General features: G+C 39.1%; 1 protein-coding gene across 1 annotated transcript; it reads right to left on the bottom strand.

Moving 5' to 3' along the window:
• Positions 1-468: 468 nt before the first annotated feature.
• CHP1 (calcineurin like EF-hand protein 1) lies at positions 469-20,543 on the bottom strand. Its single transcript, XM_084207867.1, has 7 exons — positions 20,316-20,543; positions 14,150-14,222; positions 7,100-7,180; positions 5,727-5,854; positions 4,767-4,828; positions 3,707-3,829; positions 469-2,397 (listed from the first exon to the last, which is right to left on the bottom strand). Exons 1-7 carry the CDS (start codon positions 20,380-20,382, stop codon positions 2,344-2,346), a joined length of 588 nt encoding a protein of 195 aa, XP_084063993.1. The 5' UTR covers positions 20,383-20,543; the 3' UTR covers positions 469-2,343.
• Positions 20,544-21,003: the final 460 nt, after the last annotated feature.

Raw genomic sequence — 21,003 nt, forward strand, 5'->3', positions numbered from 1 at the left:
CTTTTAAATTATATGTTACATATATAGTTTTCAGAATATTGAGTAAGATAGCTATTTACATGTCATTTATTCTGCTAATGGCAAAGTTAGATTTTGATAGTTGAGTTATTGGAGGAAGGTTGGTTGTTCTTTGATCAATTGTGTTATGGGGTTTTTTTGCAGTACATCTGTTAGACCATTTGTGTTCACCTTCAAGCACATTAGCAAAAATATCTGACATCTGAGGTGGGAGCTTGTAGGAACAAATGTCACAAATGAGCTCTGCATGTCCTCTTCTGGAGCTCATGTTTTGCACTGGTTTCTGCCAGCAGAATGAAGCATTATCAATACTTTGAAAACAAGCTCAGTTATAAGAAACTGATCTGTAAGACCTGCTAGCACCATTCTTACTGGTATTTAGCTTTTCCAGTAATTAAAGGATAGTTGGTTGCCCTACAGGAAGAGCTAGGGGATGGTTTGGTTTTGGTTTTTGTTTATACAGTGGAAGGTTTACTTATGGATTGATAAATACAATATCCAGTCTCACTGGGACAATAAGGCACAACCATAGGTTACAACTATAGTGTCAGAAGACAGAAACACCTACTTCTAAGCAAATCACAAAGCCTACAAGCAATTTTTACTTTTCATTAGTACTGTTACATTCCTATTTTACATGAGGCAGTTATAAAAGTATAATGTTTCTTTCTCATACAGAGTAGAGCTTTTCAATTTACATTTCTTTCTAGAACTGTGCTGCACTCTGCAAAACCATGAAGTGCAACATTTTCCTTTTGAATTCCTTTATTTATAACAAATCAAAAATCCTTCAGAGACTTGTATGTTATTTTTCAATGAAAGTGATGATTGAAGGAACTGAGAAAAAAGGAAATGCACATTTAACAGTAGTTTTGAGACTGGTAAGTATTTATAGAAACATTAACACATGACAGAGAAGCAGTTATAACACCGATTCTTCGACAAACAAGCTCCCAGGATTTTTTGGTTTTATTGGAAGTATCTCCCAGATTGTGCAATGCCCCAGCTGAACTACACAAGATCATTTGTCAATCTAGCCACAGAAAATTGTTACTATTGAATCTTCAAGGATTCCAATCTCTTTAATTTATCAGCAGTACAATAATAGTATTAATCATCTTACATTTGCAAAGAGATTTGTATAGAAATACATTCTGAAATATCTGGGATAATATGATCTTTCCAAAATTGTATTCTTAAGCCAGAGCTTTCTTAAATACAGCTACCACCCTCAACACAAATATAATAGACTAGGACTTTCATACTGGAAAATATAAATAATTACTCATTATGCAGGCCACTATAATTTGGGAAAAAACCTTATGAAATCAGTTTCACGATTTCATGTTTCATTACACTGTTACCAGGGGCCAGTTACACAACTACAAATCCAGATTTCAGCATGACTGGTTTTCTTGCATTTGGCACACTGGTAAACAAATTTACAGTTTCAGACACAAAACCACCCTGATGAGGGGAGGGATCTTAGACGAAAACAATCTGGAGAGGACACTTCATGGTCCACCAGCTGTCAAGCCTGCAAGCTATGCAAAGGAAAGAAACAAGTTTCTGCCTCTGCTGCTAGAACAGTTCAAGTGACATAGTGCAGATTTCCTATTCCTTTTGAGAATATCACAGCCTGTCCCCACCATAGATTCTACTATTGTCCCTGTGAATTCATTCCACAAAGAACAAAATCTATTCACAGTACTTTAAAGTACTCTTAGCTATCATCATGCATTTGTGCTAGTTGTACAATGAAGCCATAGAAACTGAGAAGTTCTCAAGTAAAAGGCAGACTTAGAAGCACTGAAGAAACAAGTCTGCATGTAAAGAGCCAAATGGGAAAAGGGCAAAAATATTTTTTAATAAAAGGCAGCTGTAATGTGGCAAAAGTGAAACTATCAATGCACCTAGTATTTGAGTAGATGCTTGTCTCTGAAATATTTCAGAGGGCACTTCTGTGGCATGTTCCTGTTTTTCTAGTCTCAGATTCAGAGCTCAGAAGAATCAGTTTGTAGATTAAACAGTAGTGTTTAAGGAGAGACATTTTTACTGAAACGGTAGTGCAGAAGGAGACAAGAGAAAGGGCAAAAAACCCAGGATGGACAGCATTAAAAAAAAGCTCCTTTTCCAAGTTGCATGGCAGCCATTTCCCTTCGTTCCTGTTGCACAGGGAATGTTCACATTGGTAGAACAAATCAGGGAGGGGTTGAGATGTACTGTATATGCACCAGTAGCAATGCTCTGGGGTATGGTGCTAAGGAGAAAATGAAGTTCTATTCATTACATAGTTGGAGTAGAAAGGAATAGGCTCTCCATCCATCAGTGAAGGAATCGAATGCTCATTTTCTGCTCTACATCCACCTTCTCCAAAACCTGCAATAAAATTGAGAAACAGCTACTTAAGTTATTGTACATCTCTCCTACAAGGTTTCTTATTCTAGTAGTGAGGAAATGGGCAGGAACATGGGATGTCTTCAATTCAGCATGCCAGTACTTCATCTAGATGGAGACTGCTGTTTCTCATTGTGGGCTAAGGTCTGTCCAAGGGAAGGAACTTAGCCATCAAAGCCGCAAGAAGGCCATCGATCAAAATGTAACTAATGTGGTTTCAGTCTGCCAACAGCACAGAAAGGCCTGGATTTCCAAAACTAGATAGTTTGGTAACATCCAGCCAGGAAACACAAGGGAGAATGGAACAGAGAAAGGGATGTGAGCAATCATTGAAGGGCAAAATCAAGACCAGAGCACCAGTAATGTAGATCATTGCAAAACTGGGGTGGCAAGTTCATTCACTAAATTGCTATTAACACTGAGGCATGAAGACATTACTCTGCTCCAGGCTTTTTCAGGCAGCAGACTTCAGTGCTCCAAGATTAATGTAATTTATGTTTGAAGAGACCTCTGTAAGTCTTTCAGTCCAATCCTTCAATTCCTACTTAAAGCAGGACCTACTAAATCAGGTTGCTTAGGGCTTTGTACTGGTTAAGCTTTAAGTATCTCCAAGGAAGAAATTTCCACATCTTTCAGAAGCTATGACCATCCTCTTAGTAAAAAGTTTTCCTTAGAGCAAACCACGATTTCCCATATTGCAACTTGTTTCTGTCACTTTTTTGTAATCTCCAAGATAAGTCTAGTTCCTCTTGTCAATAGTATCTCATTAGGTAGCTGAAATTGTTCTGCTACAGGATAACTTCCTCCACTGACTTTCTAAAATGGCTCCCTATTATTACCTATTTCAGACTATCAAAACATGTAATTCAGAGTACCAGAGCTAGGAACTTGAATACCAGTATTGGTTGTATTGCTAGCAGATGAAATCTACACATAAAAGCTGATCAGTGCTATTGCAGCAGAAGAATTAATCTGTTCTAACTGTGCTAGTCAGGTTACTTTTGTAGAAAGAAGAAGTTACAAAACAAAAAGCGAAAGTTCTTTAGTATTTTCAGGGCTGTAGCTTTATTTAAGAGTATAAAGAAACATGTGGACTAATTATTAGCACCCCAACAGTATTAAAAAAAACCAAAACATTACTAATAAAGGCATGAAAAAGCTAGCAGAAGGCTTTGCCCAAATGCAGGCACAACTATTTTAATGACTTCCTCTCTGTTCCCATTTGCATGTCTGAATGACTTGCTCATTACTGAGCAGCTTCACTTAGTCATTAAAAACATAGTTTACAAACCTTTACAAATTCTGCAAAGGAGATGGCACTATCTCCATCTTGATCAGCTTCCTGGATTGTCCTGTCAGCAATGCTGCCCAGCTGTTCATCAGAAATATTTACACCAACCATCATCCGTAATACCTGTAGCATACAAAATAACCATCACTGACATAGGAACAGAAGTATTCTTAGTGCCTTCTTTTTATGTGTACTGTCAAAATAACACCACACAAGATTTTCACTGAATTAATTTCTAGTCAGACTTCTGTTGTCCTTTGTACATTAAGTCTTTCAGGAAATACAGGTATCTTTTGCAGCCACCACTGACAAAGAATCCTGCTTTTTCACTAGGCAGCAGGAAAAGGCAGAAGCAAGAGAAAATTTTTGGAACTAGGAATGAGTAATTTTGTCCAATGCTTCTTTTTCCCCCAGAAAACATACCAGCATTTGATTGAATATCTGCTATTTGAGATATCTGCCTACAGGAATCTTGAAAGTACATGGTCCAGTGCTGTTACCCTCCACATTCAGTAAAGCATTTTCTGAGCGGATAGAAGAGGGCAGTTCCAGTCAAAAGCAAACCTTTTTCTTACATCAGGAACCACAAATTGCCATGTGTACTTCCCAGGATTAGTAGCATGTAATTACTCCTAGCACAAGCCTAGTTTCATACATACACAAAACTGATGAACTTTGATTACCTTTGCTACAATTTCAAGAAGTTTTATTGTGTATAGAGGATGCACAGAGGATCAGGCAAGCAACCTAATCCACCTCAGCGACTGTCCTTTTGAAATCCATTTAGAAGTACCTTTGAAAGTTACAGAAGGTACTTTTTAAGAAGCTTAGTGTATTTGTTGAATGTTTAGGTGTCACTAGCAACAGGATCTGCCTAGTCTACCAAAAAGGAATTAAGTCCCATACTATATCTAAAGCTTTAAGGCAGAGGTAAGCAAAGCCACCACATTACTCCAGCAGTTCTTTTGAGAAAACCATTCTAGCTCCCCTCTTCCAAGTGGGTATGAAGTGACAGAGAACATCATGATTGAGTCATTCAAAGTAGCCCGGTGCTATTTACCTGGAGAAGCTCATCCCTGGAAATTTTGTCATCTTTATCTAGATCATATAATCGAAAAGCAACTACAGGGAAGAAAGAAAGAAAGAGAAGGAACAGTTAAAATCAAGTGCCATTATTTTTCTCCAAAACAACAGATGTATCTAAAAGAAAAACAACAAAACTAAATACTTGTAAATTATTTTAAGAGAATTAGCTTAAAATTTTAATTCACCATAGAACTCATCCTCAGTTCTATAAAGTATTGTTACCACAGACAGAAATAGCATTATTGCCAATAATGGAAAAATTTTTTGTTCACAAGCACTCTGCTTGCAGGGTATTTCCTAAAAACCTCAAGTCATGGAAGAATAATTATCACTAAGATACATTTAGACCTTTAATTTCAGAGCCAACTGTTTTTACATGATCATTCATTCTCTTTGACTATATTCTGGATGAGATATGACAGAAATTTTAAGTGCTCTGGGGACTGTTACCAACTTTAATTAGCAAGAAAGAGCATTCTGTTCATAAACTGCAGGCAGACATCCAATACTTAAGAAAGCACTCAGCTGAAGGTGGGGGAAAAAAGCAGAATTTTATGGAAGAACTGGAAAAATAAGCATAAACGTTCATTCATGTATGGGACGTGGCTTCTAAATCTGAAATAATTTTGATACAAACCATTTTGCAACACTTCTGTTATGAGACATTTTGCAAAGTATATATATTACTCAAGAGTCAACTAATTCCACCAAATTCTAAATAACAATGGCTCAATTGTTGACATTCTGAACAGTTAAGGTTCCAAGTAAGCTTTTCAAAAGACCAGGCATTAGAAGAGATCATTCCACAGGAAATAACTGTGCAGGAGATCCCAAGCCCCTTTCCTCCATTCCTAAGCAGGGAAAAAAAACCCCAACCCAAGCAAAAAGAAGATGGAAAAATTACTGATTCTATAGGAAGGTTCATATTTCTTACAGTGGAGCTTGTTACTTCTGCTGTTCAGTGGTTCTGGTCCATTCTGGTCTTTGCTCTTTTCATTATCTTCTATGGGTCGGAAGTGGGCTAGTGTCCTCATGAATCCACGGAAATTCACCTGGTCCTCTCTGTGTAAGAATTCAGCAGGTCAGTTTTCGGCGTACCTTACACAAGCTCTTCATTTCAGTAAGGAAGGCTATTAATATCCAAAGCACCAAGAGGATGTGAACTCTTTCATTCCCATCTCCCCAGGGCTTGGCTGCCTATGCTGTTGCAGGCTGGGATCGTTGCGCTGTTACAAAGTATGATGTGTAGAAAAACAGAAGGTGTGAGAAATCTAACTGGGCTCCCCTTCCCTGACCCGCAAAGTCTATTTAAACTGAAGCCCTCACCCTTAACCCACGCCCAAGCTTCGCTGCTGCTGTGCCGGAAGGTAGCAATGTATCTTGCTGATCTGGATCGACCTAATACTAGTTTCAGCACTGTCAAGCACAGGACCTTGGCTGACCTGACTGCAGTCAGTGGCCCTGCTCTGCTCTCTGTGTTCAGGTGTGTGCCCTTCTTCAGCAAGTACATCACCCCTTCCAGCTCTGCTGTCACCCTTGGCCCCTGCCTGTGGGGCTGTCATTGCTCACTGCTCTCTGACAAAGAGTTCTCTACTTTCTGTGGGAACCAGCCATGTAAGTACTTTCCAGGGTGCCTGCTTTCTGTTCAGTGAACCCAGCCTTGTTTTAGCTGATGTTATGACTCGATCAGACAATCCAACCCTTCATCAATCAGTAATAACAACTGTGTTCAAGAGATTCCATAGGACAATCCAGAGAGGCATAATGAAGAGAGACAATATTGAAAATTTGATCATCTCTTTGGATTTGTGTTAGAAGTATCATAATCTATGTCTTAAATGTAATAAAAACCTAAAATCAACCAACCAAAAAAATACAATGGAATAACAATAGTACACTTACTATATCAGATACAGTAAGACCAAATTAGTTAATTGTAATGCCACTTAACACAGAATAATGTCGATACAAGTTTGCATTAAGAACCAAATTATATACAGGGCCTAGAATTTCTTCATAAGTGTTAAGTAGTTTAAGAAGAAGAGTGGAAAACTCTGACAGAAGCCTGAGTTTGTCAATAAATAAAGCCAAAAAAAAGTCTTGTAAAGTCAAAGTATTTCTCATTAAGAGAATTAAAATATGCTGAGGAAATTATGTACTCACACACACTGTATGGCAAGTTTGAAGTGTTCAGGTATTACTCACTTCAAATTCTGTGCTTTAACTATCAGCATTTCACTTCTATGAAAACTTCTGACAAACTACAAATTTTGTACCGGCTCATCAATTCAGTTTGTTGACACTCACCCTTCTGGAAAGAAGGCATTGATAATTCTGTCTCCGAGTGGATTGATGGCAAGCTCTGGAATCCGCTGGAAGTCTTCACGGCTAAGGAAAGCAAGAACACAACCAGTCAGCATAAAGTTGAAGTCAAAGAAAAAGTTGCTTAAAAAGAATTCGCAGTAAAACATCAGGGGAATCCTATTTCTGCAGCAAGACATTTGGTGATTTTGAAAATGCAACTTTTTAAATCAGGTTTTCTTTATGACTAATGGCAAAATAAAGCAAAAGACAATGCCAAACCTATATTGCATTACAAACTAGCAGTGCTCATTTATCACATAAACAACACTTCTCAGACACTAACATAATTTGTGCTAGAAACATTACTTAATAATGCCAACTAGTTTGCAATGTAAGAAAAGGAAAGCTTCTGAAGTTGCTTTGAAAGAAATTCCGGCTCAATGAAAATATTCATTGGGGTTTTTAAATAATTATTTTGATACTTAATCATATGAGTTGTCATGACTTTTCCAGGCTGCCTTACTTCAGATTCTGGAAGAATACCATACTTCTCTAAGCATACTATAGGTCATTAGCATGTTCTGATAGATTTTTTTTGTCTGTTTAGGCAATAAATCTGTATCTTATTATAAATGCCAAATTTCAGATTATTTTCACTTCAACCAAGCAGTATTCCTATTTTAAACTGGCAATTTTACACTTTTACAGGTACCTGTACAGCAGATATAATTTCACCAGTACAGGCAAATACTCACTGCTCTTGCCAGCCATTCTCTTTTCTGGTCATGATTATTTGTACACAGCACAATATAAACACAGCTATGCTTACATTGTTATTCTTCTGATCTGAAAGACATCATGAGCTGTACTGAATACACATTTTAGAACAGTATGACATGAACACATCTTCATTCTCCTATTAGAACTACACTAGAATTTTCTCTTGTCTTTCAATCTGACAGACTGTCAGTGACAGCAAAGTGGGTAATCTTGGTGTGACCAAGGCAAACACACCAAATGTGTCTTAGTGAGCAAGTTTGCTTGGTTTGTTTTTCCTTACAACAGAACACAGCAACTTACCAGTTAGCTCAAGATGCACTTCATAATCATCTAGATTTTAAACTGCAAACAGCAAGGGGGTTAAACTGTAAGAAATTTCCACTCTATTCTGTCTAGATGTGCAACTTGATGTTTCCTGCCCAATCTTCAGAAACGTTGGCAGCTCCCTTCAAGTCAAATGCAGTCTTGATGGTTTTGAAGTTGGGGTCAAACTCTTAAACTTGATAACTGAATGTTTGCTACTTTTCAAAACTATGCTCACTAACTAAACTGGCAACAAGGTCTGACTCATGGCATCATTAAACTAAAAACCTGGCTTAGTAAACTGAAGGCAACCAAATTTTGAGATTATTCAAATATAAAAGCCTTTTATAATGCTGTGATATTAAAGGGTAAAAAAGAAATTGGCTGACTTATCACCAGTCTAGCTTGGGAAAGGCAGAGAAGCAAGATGTTCTAGTTTTAAATGTATTCTAAAGCACTCTTTGCACCCAGTCAACACCACAGCACTATTAAGAATCCTAATTACAGTGCATCTGTTACAACATGGTTAAACTGTCTGACCTTCTAACAGAGTGACCTGACCATATTTTTAAGTTTTAAGAGCAGCAAACTTCTGCTGTGACCAGGTCCCGTGTTATTTTTAATAGGCAAAGTTAACATCTGTTTAGCATGATCAACTTGTTGCCAGACCCTTCAGGACTGCCGCATTTTAAGCTATTGCTGAAGGGCAAAGTATGCATTAGTGATTTAAGCAGGAGATGCAGTGATGTGGAAAGCCTATGTCCTAATAACAGTATTTTAAAAGCAGAACTTCAATGTCAATGCTAACTTTATAACCTAAAAGCTGCTTTCTCTTCCATGTAGACCAAAATCCTAATCCTTCAGAAATTTTTACTTGTATATAATGACTTTTTAGTATGCAGCCTCAGTAGACACTTGGCATTTCAGCCTCCAGTGATTCTGTTTTCTAACAGGAGATTAACAATTAACCACAAATAATTCCCTGGTTCCAAATCTATTTGTCCTGTCATTATCAGGGTTGCAGTAGAGCACTTTTGCTTATTAAGAGCACATTACTGAGTGAGTGTTATAACTGAAATAGCTGCAACAGCCATAAAAGGAAATGAATGTGAGGTAAGTTATTCTCCACTTCATAAAGCTAAGCTTTCCTGCAGTCATTAGGGACCAACTTCACCTGGCTGAAGCTGGCACTTACATGAAACATAATACCCTCTACTTCTTATGTGTTCATACATAAGGGCAACAAGGCTCTTCTAAGGTATCTTTACAAGAACCTGACTTTTAGGAAATCTCTGCTTAAATGCAACAGGCAAAGCAACCTTTAATTTCATGTGAACATTATGCAGGCCAACCATTTAACACAAATATGCCAGTGTATTCGTAATTAGATGTAATTTGCACCAAAGAATTTCTAGATTCTAAGCAAGACAAGCGTTCCTAAGCATGAATATTCCCTCCAAGGCACAGAGCAGATCCCCACTGTAAAGGTGGTTCTGCCTGATCCCAAAGACTGCAAGAAGTCTACAAGACCCCCTTTTTCCTTCCATTTCTGGTTGTACATTCTCCTGTTACTTCTACATATTAGCAAAATGCTGTTCCCTCACCAGGAATGAGGCGGGGTATCTAGAGCTGAGCTAAAATAAAATAATGGAAAGGAAAAAACTCCCACATATACGTTCATCAGAGGTGGTAGAGGAAAGGAAAGATGCCCAGAGAATACAGGTAACAAGAAATGACTTGAAGAAGGGAAATAATTAAAAGCAGTGAGATGTATCATGCAAGTTGGTCAAAAAGATTTAAGAGCTTACTCCTGAAGAGGTTCCATTGCTCTATTCCCTTTGCTAACATTAGCTTTGCATTCATCTACCCTTTTGATGGTCTAATGTATCCCGTATAAAAAACTCCCTACCTTCTCCTCTCCAATTAGCTTTCTGTTGAATTCACAACTTGAGGCAGTTCAAAAACTTCAAAAAATCTAAGAGCACCACAGCTGACAATGAGGCGCTAGAGGCCTGGAGAAGTTATGGGGAAAGAATACCAATATCCCCCCCTTCAGGATTGTGTCATCCATCTCATCTAACTCCATCCTTACGCATGCTCTACACAAATGTTAAAAGTTGCTTAACTATCACAGCACTAATTGGTTCATAAACCTAAGGCCAAGGAGTATGCAAAAAGGTGATAATTAGATGAGCAATAAGGAAGGAAAGAAAAAAGGCAGTATGCATAAAGTGTGGTTGAAGATGCAAGTATAGACTATTCTTGTACCCCGTCTTTTCCAATCCAAACCCATATCCTTCCTGTCTTTTCTATTTTAGATAAAGCTAAAAATGCTTTGCATTTGCTTGAGTGAAAGTAAAGAATTCCACATTCAGAGAGCTAGCTTTTACGTTTTGTAATCTTGCAGTATCTGTTTTAACTAATAGGACCAAGCTTGACATCTTTCCAGACCCAGATGGTTCAGTCAGCTGACAAAGACTGACAGATGGCCTGGCTGGCTCATGTTACCCTTCTCTCAGGATCAGAGGCTTTCTGAAGTTCTCCAGAAGACATGTGTGAACAGCTTTCATAAATATGAGACATGCATAAACAGCTCAGTGTGTCTATTCTCTGTAGCTATCAGATTTCAGAACATTTTCCCTTCCTTCCTTCGTCCATGCTTACCAGGCTATACCAATTACTGTACAGTAAAAACCACTTCTCAAGCGCTTAACCTGTCTTTTCCCCTAGTGCCCAAGAAACTACTGTTAAGTGGAGGTTCCATACAAAAGTTACATGCAAAGATTGCAATGTACATAAGTACCTCCTTTTATAGCTCTATACATGTCTGTCTAGAGCAACTTACAGTTGATAAACTTTGGAACAAAGGTATTCTTGTGTAATGTACACTGCAGTACCAGCCCAACAGGGAGACTCACTAAGCAATCACATACTTGCCCTGTTCATGCTACACTATTTCCTCATATTGGAAATCAGCATGTAATTAAGGACACATGTACTCTTTTCCTCCTGAGCTATAGTTAGGATGTAGACAGAACAAGTATATTCCAGATTTCACAATTTAGATGTAGCTATGGACAACCAAGGGTATCAATCTTTTGTTTTGACAACTGAGCATGTCACAATATTTAAATCAAAGGTGACAAAAGAATTTTCAAGAACAGTTTTGTCTTGTCTTTTCCAACATGGTTTTGTTTAGAAAAACTAATTTTGTTTGGAAAAGGTGAAGCTAAGGAAAATTACAAAATTTTTCTACACTTTTAAAGAAAGGTGAAGGTAAACCTGACATTTTTACCTTTACAGGTAAAACTGGCTGTAGCCACTTAAAGAATAAATATGTGAGAGGGGAAAAAATGAAGCAAAAACCAAGAACTTATTGAAAACCAAGCTTTGTGTTTACCAATAACCATTTCTAATATTTCATTTCTGTAACTCTTTAAAAACAAAGTGCCTTGAAATTGCTCATAGGTACACAGGATAGAAATATCTGGCTATGAAAGATTTCTGCTTTTGATTATAGTTCCAGAACTACCGGGATTAATCATCATCTACCAGATTTTCCATACAAAGTGCTCTTTACTTTGCCCTTCTTCAGAAGTGTGGCATGCATTTAAAGATTTATTTCATGCCATAAAGAACTGACTGACATTTCTTTTCCTAACCATGGTCACATGAGTGATTTTGTCATGTTTGATTTGTAAGTCAAAGGTCTAAGTCATCCTTACGGAAACAATAAATCTTGCTCACAGGAAACAAACAGAAGACATACCCTCTAAACTGTTTGGTGGCAGTAAGCAAGTGATAACTTCCTCTTACTTGCCTTAAAGCATCAAGTTCTCTTTGATCTGTATTTCAGAAATCAACATCTATGACCTTCCAAGTTGTAGTTCTTGCTCTCTCTTCAGTCTATTTTTCAGGAAGTAGTTTTCCATTACCTAAACTTCATAGTGTTTGCATTTTGAGGGTACCAGAACAAGTTTAAAAAATTGAATGCCACTCTTAAGTCAGACATGTTTGAGAGTGGGTTATGCTTAGGGGCCAAGACTGCAAGCTAAGGAATCATAACACACACGGTTGCTAGGATTTCCGAAACAGCCTCCACTTCCTTTCCTAAGTACCACATGATTATCAACAATGGAAGTCTGCCTCCTCCTGATGTATAATACCGTGAAACTAAGCATTGTGCAACAAACATTCATAGCATATTTAATAAATTACTCCTCTTACATAAACTGAGTACAATCACTTTGACATTTATACAAACCTTACGGATTCAGTAAGTGAATTTAGTGTTAGAGGAGAACATGCAAGAGTCAAGGAAGAGCATGTCCTAGGTTCAAATTGTCCTAGACTAATCCAGTAGCCATCACCTTAATTCATCAATTAATATTAAATTCACATATAATTTTAAACATAAGGAGTATTAACCTTATCCCAATCTCATTTGTTGATCTCTACATCAGAACTGTCAATGCTACAATTTATATAATGTGTTGGTTTAAGTGTCAGAGTGAGCTTTTAGAAGTTCCTGCATATCCCATCCCAAGCCAATTTTTTACATGCACAATCAATTTAGTCATCCCTTCAGCTATGCAAGTCTAGAAATTTACAGTACAGCCACAGTCCAAATCACTGGAGTCAATCAGCCTCAAAACCTACAAAAAGCAAAAAGGGAGGGAGAGTATTTTTAACCCAAAATAATCACTCTGTAGTCCTGTTTACCATACAATCCCACATCCAATTACTTAAATGCTGAGAAGTCAGCAATTTGTGGCACCAGAAGGAACTGCGCATTTCCTTCAGGAAAGGAAGCTGCAGTAAGCCCAAAGTACTGCCAAAGACCATGTATCTTACAACTTGCCACTTTGATCTTCAAAGAGGTGATTCCAGCATTACAGTTAGGTTGGCTTATAGGTAGGCCTATAGCTTTTCTGGGTTTATAGTGCATTCTGCAGTCATATTTTACAAGAACACATACAAAACTTCAGGTGACGCCTGAATCACTGAATTTGACTGGGATAGAGCTGCTATGAAAGAAATTAACTCTGTAAGAGCCAGATCTCATGTTATGCTACAATGATGTCCCTTTCCTACTCTCTCCTGCATTCTTCTCCAGCTTTCCTATGCCACTGAGGCTATATGGTGAATGGGAAACAAAATCCATGAGAGTAGGAAAGGCTACAGAATGACAGCAGGCAGAGATATATTTTAACAGGCCATCCTCTCACCACAGTTTACCTTTTGGTTGAGAATACCCTTTTCTATCAGACTTGGTCCATCAAAATGAAAAATATTTTGCAGATAAAGTTAAAGACTCACCTTTATTTAATTGACTAAGCTGTGAGAAACCGGTTTACTTCTGCAGCTTTCGAATTGTAGATAGGAAACAAACACTAAAGATCTTAGAATGTTCTGCACTACCACTTTAAATAATAGAATGTTTGTTTAGTCCCACTGACTTGGTTCCAACTCTTTTTTTATTTTTAAGCATACTAATAGATATGTATGTTCAACAAGAGGTGCAAAGTTAAATATAGTAAATGGATCCAAGTAGCGTTTAAAGACACTGGATATTAGAAACAAGTACGTATAGATCTTTTTTCTTATGAAAGCCAGGATAAAGATGACACAGCAGAACCCTTCTCATATAAAACAGTAGAAGCATATAAAAAAAGGTAAGAAATAACAATCTAAAAGTGTCGTTTCACAATTCTGAACATTTTTATAAGACTCTGAATACCAAATCTGAACTTTGCCTATTAACTACTACAAACCTTTAACACTACAGTAAAGACAGTTGGTACTTAGAGCACCTCAGCTCAACAGTTAGACCTTTCATGTAGACAGCAGGTATGAAAGAACTTCTTACAACAGCCTCAGTGATTTACCAATGAGAAAAACAGGCAGACATCCTGCAACAGCAAGCCACCAATACAGACGTGCCAATGCAAGTACAGCCGAATTACCCACCTAAGAGTGCCATTTTCTCCTTTGTCCAGGCTGGTGAAGCGACTGTATAGGCGGGTGATTTGACTGTGGGAGACTGAAGAAAAAAAGAAAAAAGATGACAAATTAGCATGTCAGTGATTCCTCATAGGAGAGCACCTCATTACGCTGAACTGCGCTGTTGCTAGAAGCTGTATTCAAAAAAGAGTCCACATAGAACCAGTTACATTGAAAGCACATGACAAGGAGCATTCAGGGACTTTGTGAGCTATAAATCACAGCTTAGTATTCAAGAATCTACAAATTACTCATCCTTCAAAAATCTGTCTAAACCATCTTCTACCCATTTCTATTTTTTATCTTTAACAATTTTTGGTTATCTGACTCAGTAAATGTCAATTAAAAAGAAAAAATATTTGATTCATAGGTCCGTTTTATTTTCTTTAATTTCTTTACAGCTAGAAATAATCTGGACACAGCCTACACTGATGACCTCTATATCACTCATGACACTAAAGACCCCTGCTATAGTATCTTTCCTTCACTTTTGCTTATCTCTACTCCCATTGTCTGTTTTCCACCTTAAGACAGAAAGTGAACTCAGTTTCTCTGTATCTGGAAAGTGGTCAGAGAGGCTCTAATTTTTACTTTACTTTTCTTCCTTTACAGGACTGCTGAAATCTGAACATTTTGGAGTTCATAGAATAAGAGAATAACCTGTCTTGAAGGGACCCAGAAGGATCATTTGAGTCCAGCTCCTGGCCCTGCACAGCACCATCTTCAAGAATCTCACCATGTGCCTGAGAGCACTGTTGAAACTGAGGAGCCTGTTCCAGTGCCCATTCACTCTCCAGGTGAAGAACCTTGTCCTAACATCCAAACTAAACCTTCCCTGCCACAGCTTCATGCTTTTCCCTCAGGTCCTATCACTGCTCACCAGAGAGCATTGATGAAGAGGGTTTTGTTCCAGAACTTGGAGCCACATATAGATTTATTATTAAATTTAACAGTATTTTTTAGATCCTGCATTCAACCAGCAAAACTTTGGTGCCCAGCCCTCTGTTAAGATCTCTCTGCCTTCGAGGGAGTCAACAGCTCCTCCCAATTTAGTGACACTGGCAAACTTACTTAGTATGCCTTCCAGTTCTTCATCCAAGTTGTTTACAAAGATGTTAACGAGAACCTCCCTCCAGCCCTGAAATGGAGCCCTGCAGAACCCTACTAGTGACTGGTCACCTGATGTTACACCATTCACTGAAACCCTTTGGGCCCAACCTGGGAGGCAATTGCTCACAAAATTAATTTCCAGGTTCTAGGACATGGAATTTAAAATCAAAAAGCCTATTTCTAAAAAAAATTTGAAAATGAGTGGGGCTACAAAGCAAGCAGAAAGTTATTGCAAACTTTAAATCTGCATTTTGAAACATAAATTACAAAGGCAATACTAAGTTCAGCATAACTGTGTCAACATTACCAAGGTACTAGAGAACCCAAGATATTAGACAACTAGATCTTTAGCCTGTGATGTGAATGGGATAAACCTCTATAGAATAGCAATTCCTTTAACACTGAAAGAACACTTGTCCTGGTTTCAGCTGGGACAAAGTTCATTTTCTTCTTAGTAACTGGTACAGTGCTGTGGTTTTTGGATTTCATAGGAGAGTAACAATGACAACACACTGTTGTTTTGGCTGTTGCTAAGTAGTGCTTACCCTAAGCCAAGGGCTTCTCAGCTTCCCAGGCTCTGCCAGTGAGGAGGTGCACAAAAAGCTGAGAGGGAGCACAGCCAGAACAGCTGATCTGAACGGGCCAAAGGGATCTTCTGTACCACAGAACATCATGTCCGGTGTACACAATTCCGGAGGGAATTGGCCAAGAGGGGCCAGTTGCAGTTTGGGGACAGGCTGGGCACTGGTCAACAGGAAGTAAGCAGTTGTACTGTGCTTCATTTGTCTTTCTTGAGTTTTAGATCTCTTTCATTACAATTAGTGTTATCATTGTTATTATTAACATTTTAAAAATTATTATTATATTTTACTTTATTTCAATTATTAAACTTTTTATCTCAACCCATGGATTTTACCTCCCCTCTCCCCGAGCTTCTCCCCCCTACCCTGACAGGGAGTAAGCAAGCATCTGTGTGGTACTTAGTTGTCAGCTGAGGTTAAACTACAAGGCCCTACAGGAGATCCTGGCTTTTCAGTCTCTTCTGATGAAGTTAATAAATACATGAAATAGGACTGAATTGAATGTTAATGTGTATTCAGTAAGGTGTTATTGTCTACAATGTTAAACTAGGACTTAGTGTAATTTTCAGATTAAGTAGTTTAAAAAGCCTTCACCAGGACATGCACAATGCTTCTCTTACTTGCTCAAACTTATTTGGGAAGAAGTTGCACAGTAGTTGTTTGATCTGTGACAAGTCAGGCAATTTTTTTTTTTCAGGTTTGTTCTTTCTTTCTCAAGGCTATTTGTTTAGGTTCAACAGTTCCCTCCTTTAGCATGACCTGCCAGCAACTGGGTTTTCAAAGACATTCCCCCCCCCCCAACCTTCTTGTCTCCTCAGCAACTTGCATTCTTTGCATAAGATTGGGCAATTTGCTCAGTTTCACCTCAGGCAACTTCTCTACAATCAGACTGGACAGCTTGCTCACTTTCAAGTTAAGCAACACACACAGAAAACAAGTACCAGTACTCTAAAGACTTCAACCTTCTGCATTTCTGATTCAATGTTTTAGATACCATAACAACAACTGATGGTGAAAAAAAAGAAGGCTGGAGTTAGATGTATTAGAAGCCCCATACTCCCACTCCTCCCTGCAAACAAAGAAGGTGATGAGAATTCTACTCAGCTACTATTCCCAAACTGATGTCAGCATCTACATTTTTGGAACATCGCTGTTAACAGCTAGTATGTGAGAAATCGTACGTAGCTGTTGACAGGAGAAGTGATATTTTCATTAACGTCACACTAGACAAAAAGCACATCACAGCTTTGTGAAAAAGGAGGATGATTCAGATTCACCACTGTCTTCTGTCGTAATTTCCTTTTGGCTCTCATCCCTCACAAAAGCTGTGTCACTGGACATTCTTCACTGCATTTGTAAGCAAAGATAAGGATTCTCTTGAATACCTAAGAGAATTAAGATCTGCCATTTGTGACTGCTTCTAAGGTTATGACTGAAAATCTACAGTTAAGGCTTAAAATTAGCTGAAATACCATTTTATCTATACTGCTACTCCACTAAGATTCTCCTAAAAATTTAGGGTCAAGACCTCTAAATTAGGAGTTGCTCTCTCTATTTTACTTATGTTAAATCACTGTAAAGTTTTTAGCAATTACATATTCTTGTCTACAACAGTAGCATAAACTCATATAAATATATTTACATACTTTGAAATATATATATATATATATCTATTATCTGCTACCATGCAAACATTTTTCCTCCTAAATTAAGGTATGAGCATTAATTAATTATTAATCCTTAGGCAGAGTGCTTCAAAGCATGGAAACTAAGGGTGTGAACCAAATAGTTTGAATACTGTTACATTCCAACAGCTTTCCAAAAGCTTGCAACAGAATGCAGACAAGCAACATCTTGGGTCTCTCATCTGTTTTTTTTATAGCTGTTACTGAAATATCAAAGCAATTAGGATGACTTCAAGGTGTTTTCAAGCTCAAATCTCAAAATGTTTATATGCAAAGCAAACACTTTCCAGACATCATCATGTGAGATTTAGGACTGCCAACTTCAGGCTTCACACCTGCTGCTGAGAACCTCAGGCATTACCTTTGCACATGTCTCCGAACTTACCCTACAAAGTGCTTTTCACTACCAAAAAAAAAAAAAAAAAAAAAAAAAAAAAAAAAAAAAAAGAATCCAAGCAAATTTCATTCAAGAGATTGTGTGATTGCATAGTTTTTGAAAGACTATGCTTCTAGTGCCCTAAAAGACATGTTCTTTATCTGTTCTGATGAAGAACATTAACATACAGTTTCTCACTCATGTCAATCTCATTAGCTATTCAGTTTTGTGCTACATTAAATTGAGCAGAAGTTATATAATTCCACAGTTGAACTCAATCAAATTGGTTAAGTGTTCTACTCAGTGCTTCACACCTACCCCAGATGAACTGTAGAAAACACATTTCACAGTAAAGAGGCCAAAAAGGAATCCTTGGGAGCACTTATCAGACCACCAGTTCAAGATGGACTTGCAATGCTGCCAGATTTTTTCATGTCTACAAAGTCCATCTCTCAAACTCTTCAGTAGCTAAAGTATCATCAACATCAAGTTTCCAACAGACCACAGCAGTCTATTTGGTAACAATACCTTAGCATTCTGCCTGTGAACTTTCATCCAGATAACCAGTGTTTGTTTGGGGTTTTTCCCCACCTTGTATAAATATTTTCATCTATATGAAGTGCATAACAGTGCTAACAACTTGGTGGAATTTTCCATCTACCTAGAGAAATATAAAAAAGCTGAGAAAAATCACATTCCTAAACTGCAGTTACAGACTGGGGAGAAGAAGAAAATGATTGATAACGTCAACGAGACACACTGTGATGACTTACAAGCAATCATGAGTCAGAGATTAGCAATGGTTGGTTAACAAAGTAGTATTAATTATAAAATTTACTAGATAAAAACATGAGAAAATGAACAGACGTCAGGTCACAAAGCTGAAACCCACCAGTCATAACTTTGATCACCCTCTGATGATACAAGAAAAGCATTTTGAGGCTAACTAGAGTCAAGTGGATTTATTGCTTACAATGCCTATACAGCCATATTACTGGTATTTATTTAACTATCACGTAAGTCAACTTTAAGGAATAAAACACCACAGACAAAATCAAGTAGCAGCATGAGGAAAAATGTAAAACCTTCTGGAAAAATAGTCCAGATTTGGGGTTTGGATTTTGAAGCATCTTTATAAGTGAGAGGAGGCTACCTTTACTCCATGATCTTTGTGACTAAAAAGAAAAAAAGCAATAGGAAGTATTGCTGGATAAACAGAATTTGACATTCCTGTTTGTTTATCACAGCCTTCCTGCAGAAGGTGTTCATGACAGATGGAAAAATGATCATGGAAACTATGTTAACCCACTCAGCCTGCCACTACACTAGCACCAGTGCCGTCTTAATCTTCTTCTACTCCTTTCCTGTAGCCACTCATTTTCCTGACACAAATAAACTAACACTTAAGAAGAATATATGATACAATTTATATTGGAAAGAAAACTGAAGAAAGCATTTTCAAGTAGCAAGAAAAGATCAGAAAGTATATTCAGAAGAAAAATTGTCAGCTGGGCACGGTATGTTAACCTGAGAAGTTTCCTGGGGAAACAAACAGCAAAGTTTGTGATACCTATGATGTTATGACCTCTGCTCCCCAGATAGTTAGGAAGGCATCCTGCATTTATTACCGTTTAGTGGAACTAAATAATTTATTATCATTTGCTGGAACTCTCAGGCAATCATTCTATCAGGCAAATTAACACTGGAGTTTCACCTTCTCTAAGGTACTTTATGTTTATGCAGAACAACTCGATCAAACACTGTAGGGTAAAGTATCTAAATATTAGAGTCCAGCTTAAATAATGCTCTCTCAGTTGCTGACTAATACAGAAATTTCACTTCTTTTTAGTTAATAACACTTATCTCTCGTGAGTTACATTACTTCTTTTATGGTTTAAATGCCACTCAGCAGTCATTCTGAATACCCTTACGGCAAATTCAGCACCAGCCCACGAAACAAATAACACTTGGGGGAAAAAATTACTATCCAACGACAGTTTCTTTCGGTTAAAAACTGAGAGAAACTCCAGCACCAGGCATCGAGACAGACAACTCTTCAAAACCCAAGGAGTTACCTCTGACCGAATAAATTACTGCACACACCAAGAGCACAGCTTCCCTTCTATCCCACTGGGATCTCGCTGCTGCTACCGGCAGCGGTGGGGGGGAACCGAGAGGAGCTTCCCAGGTTTCCGCGGGCCTGCCAAACATGCCCGGCCCCGGGGGCTGCGGGGGCTGGGACCGGGCACTGCCCCGACGCGAACGCCGCGGCCGCGCCGGCAGGGCCTGCCCGGCCCGAGGGACTGCGAGCGGCCCCGCTCCGGCCGCCGATCCCGCGTACTTCCCGCCCCGCCCCGCAGCACTCAGGCCCCCGCACTCACAGCCCGTCTCCTTCTTGATCTCCTCGATCTCCTCGTCCCGCAGCAGAGTGGACGCCCGGGAACCCATCGCCGCCGCTGGGCCCGAGGGGAAGGGAAGGGAGGGGCCGAGGGAAGAGTTACGCAGCCGAAGAGCGGCGACGGCGGTGCCACAGCCGCGCCGGCACAGGCCCGACTGCGGCCGCCCCGCTGCTCTGAGGCGGAAGGCGAGCGCGCACCGACTGCCGCGGCCCCGCCCGCCACCTCCGCCCGCCCCGGCCCGGCCCCGCCCGGCCCTCACACGCCCGGCAGCCGCCCACGAACGCCGCGCGCACGCGTGTGGAAAGCTGGTGTGCGCCGCGAGAGAGCCGCCAGCTAAAGTAACTGCGTTGTTCTTCCTTTCCCGAGTTGATAGCGGCTCCTGGTCCTGCGGTCTCGCTTCCTTTTGCAAATCGCAGAATCACAGAACGGCTGAGGTCAGAAGGCACTGCAATGGATCAGCTGGTCCAAGCTCCTTGCTCAGGCAGCACTTGGCACAGAATCCCATCCAGATGATTCTTGAGTATCTCCGGTGAGGGAAGCTCCGCAGCCTTTCTGGGCAACCTGTTCCAGTGCATGGTCACCCACACAATAGGGTTTTTCCTCATGTTCAGGCAGAACTTCTGTGCATCCATTTCTGCCCATTGCCTCTTGCCCTGTTGCTTAGCACCAC

This window comes from Fringilla coelebs (genome assembly GCF_963513975.1).
Source record: "Fringilla coelebs genome assembly, chromosome: 6".
Lineage (NCBI taxonomy): Eukaryota > Metazoa > Chordata > Aves > Passeriformes > Fringillidae > Fringilla > Fringilla coelebs.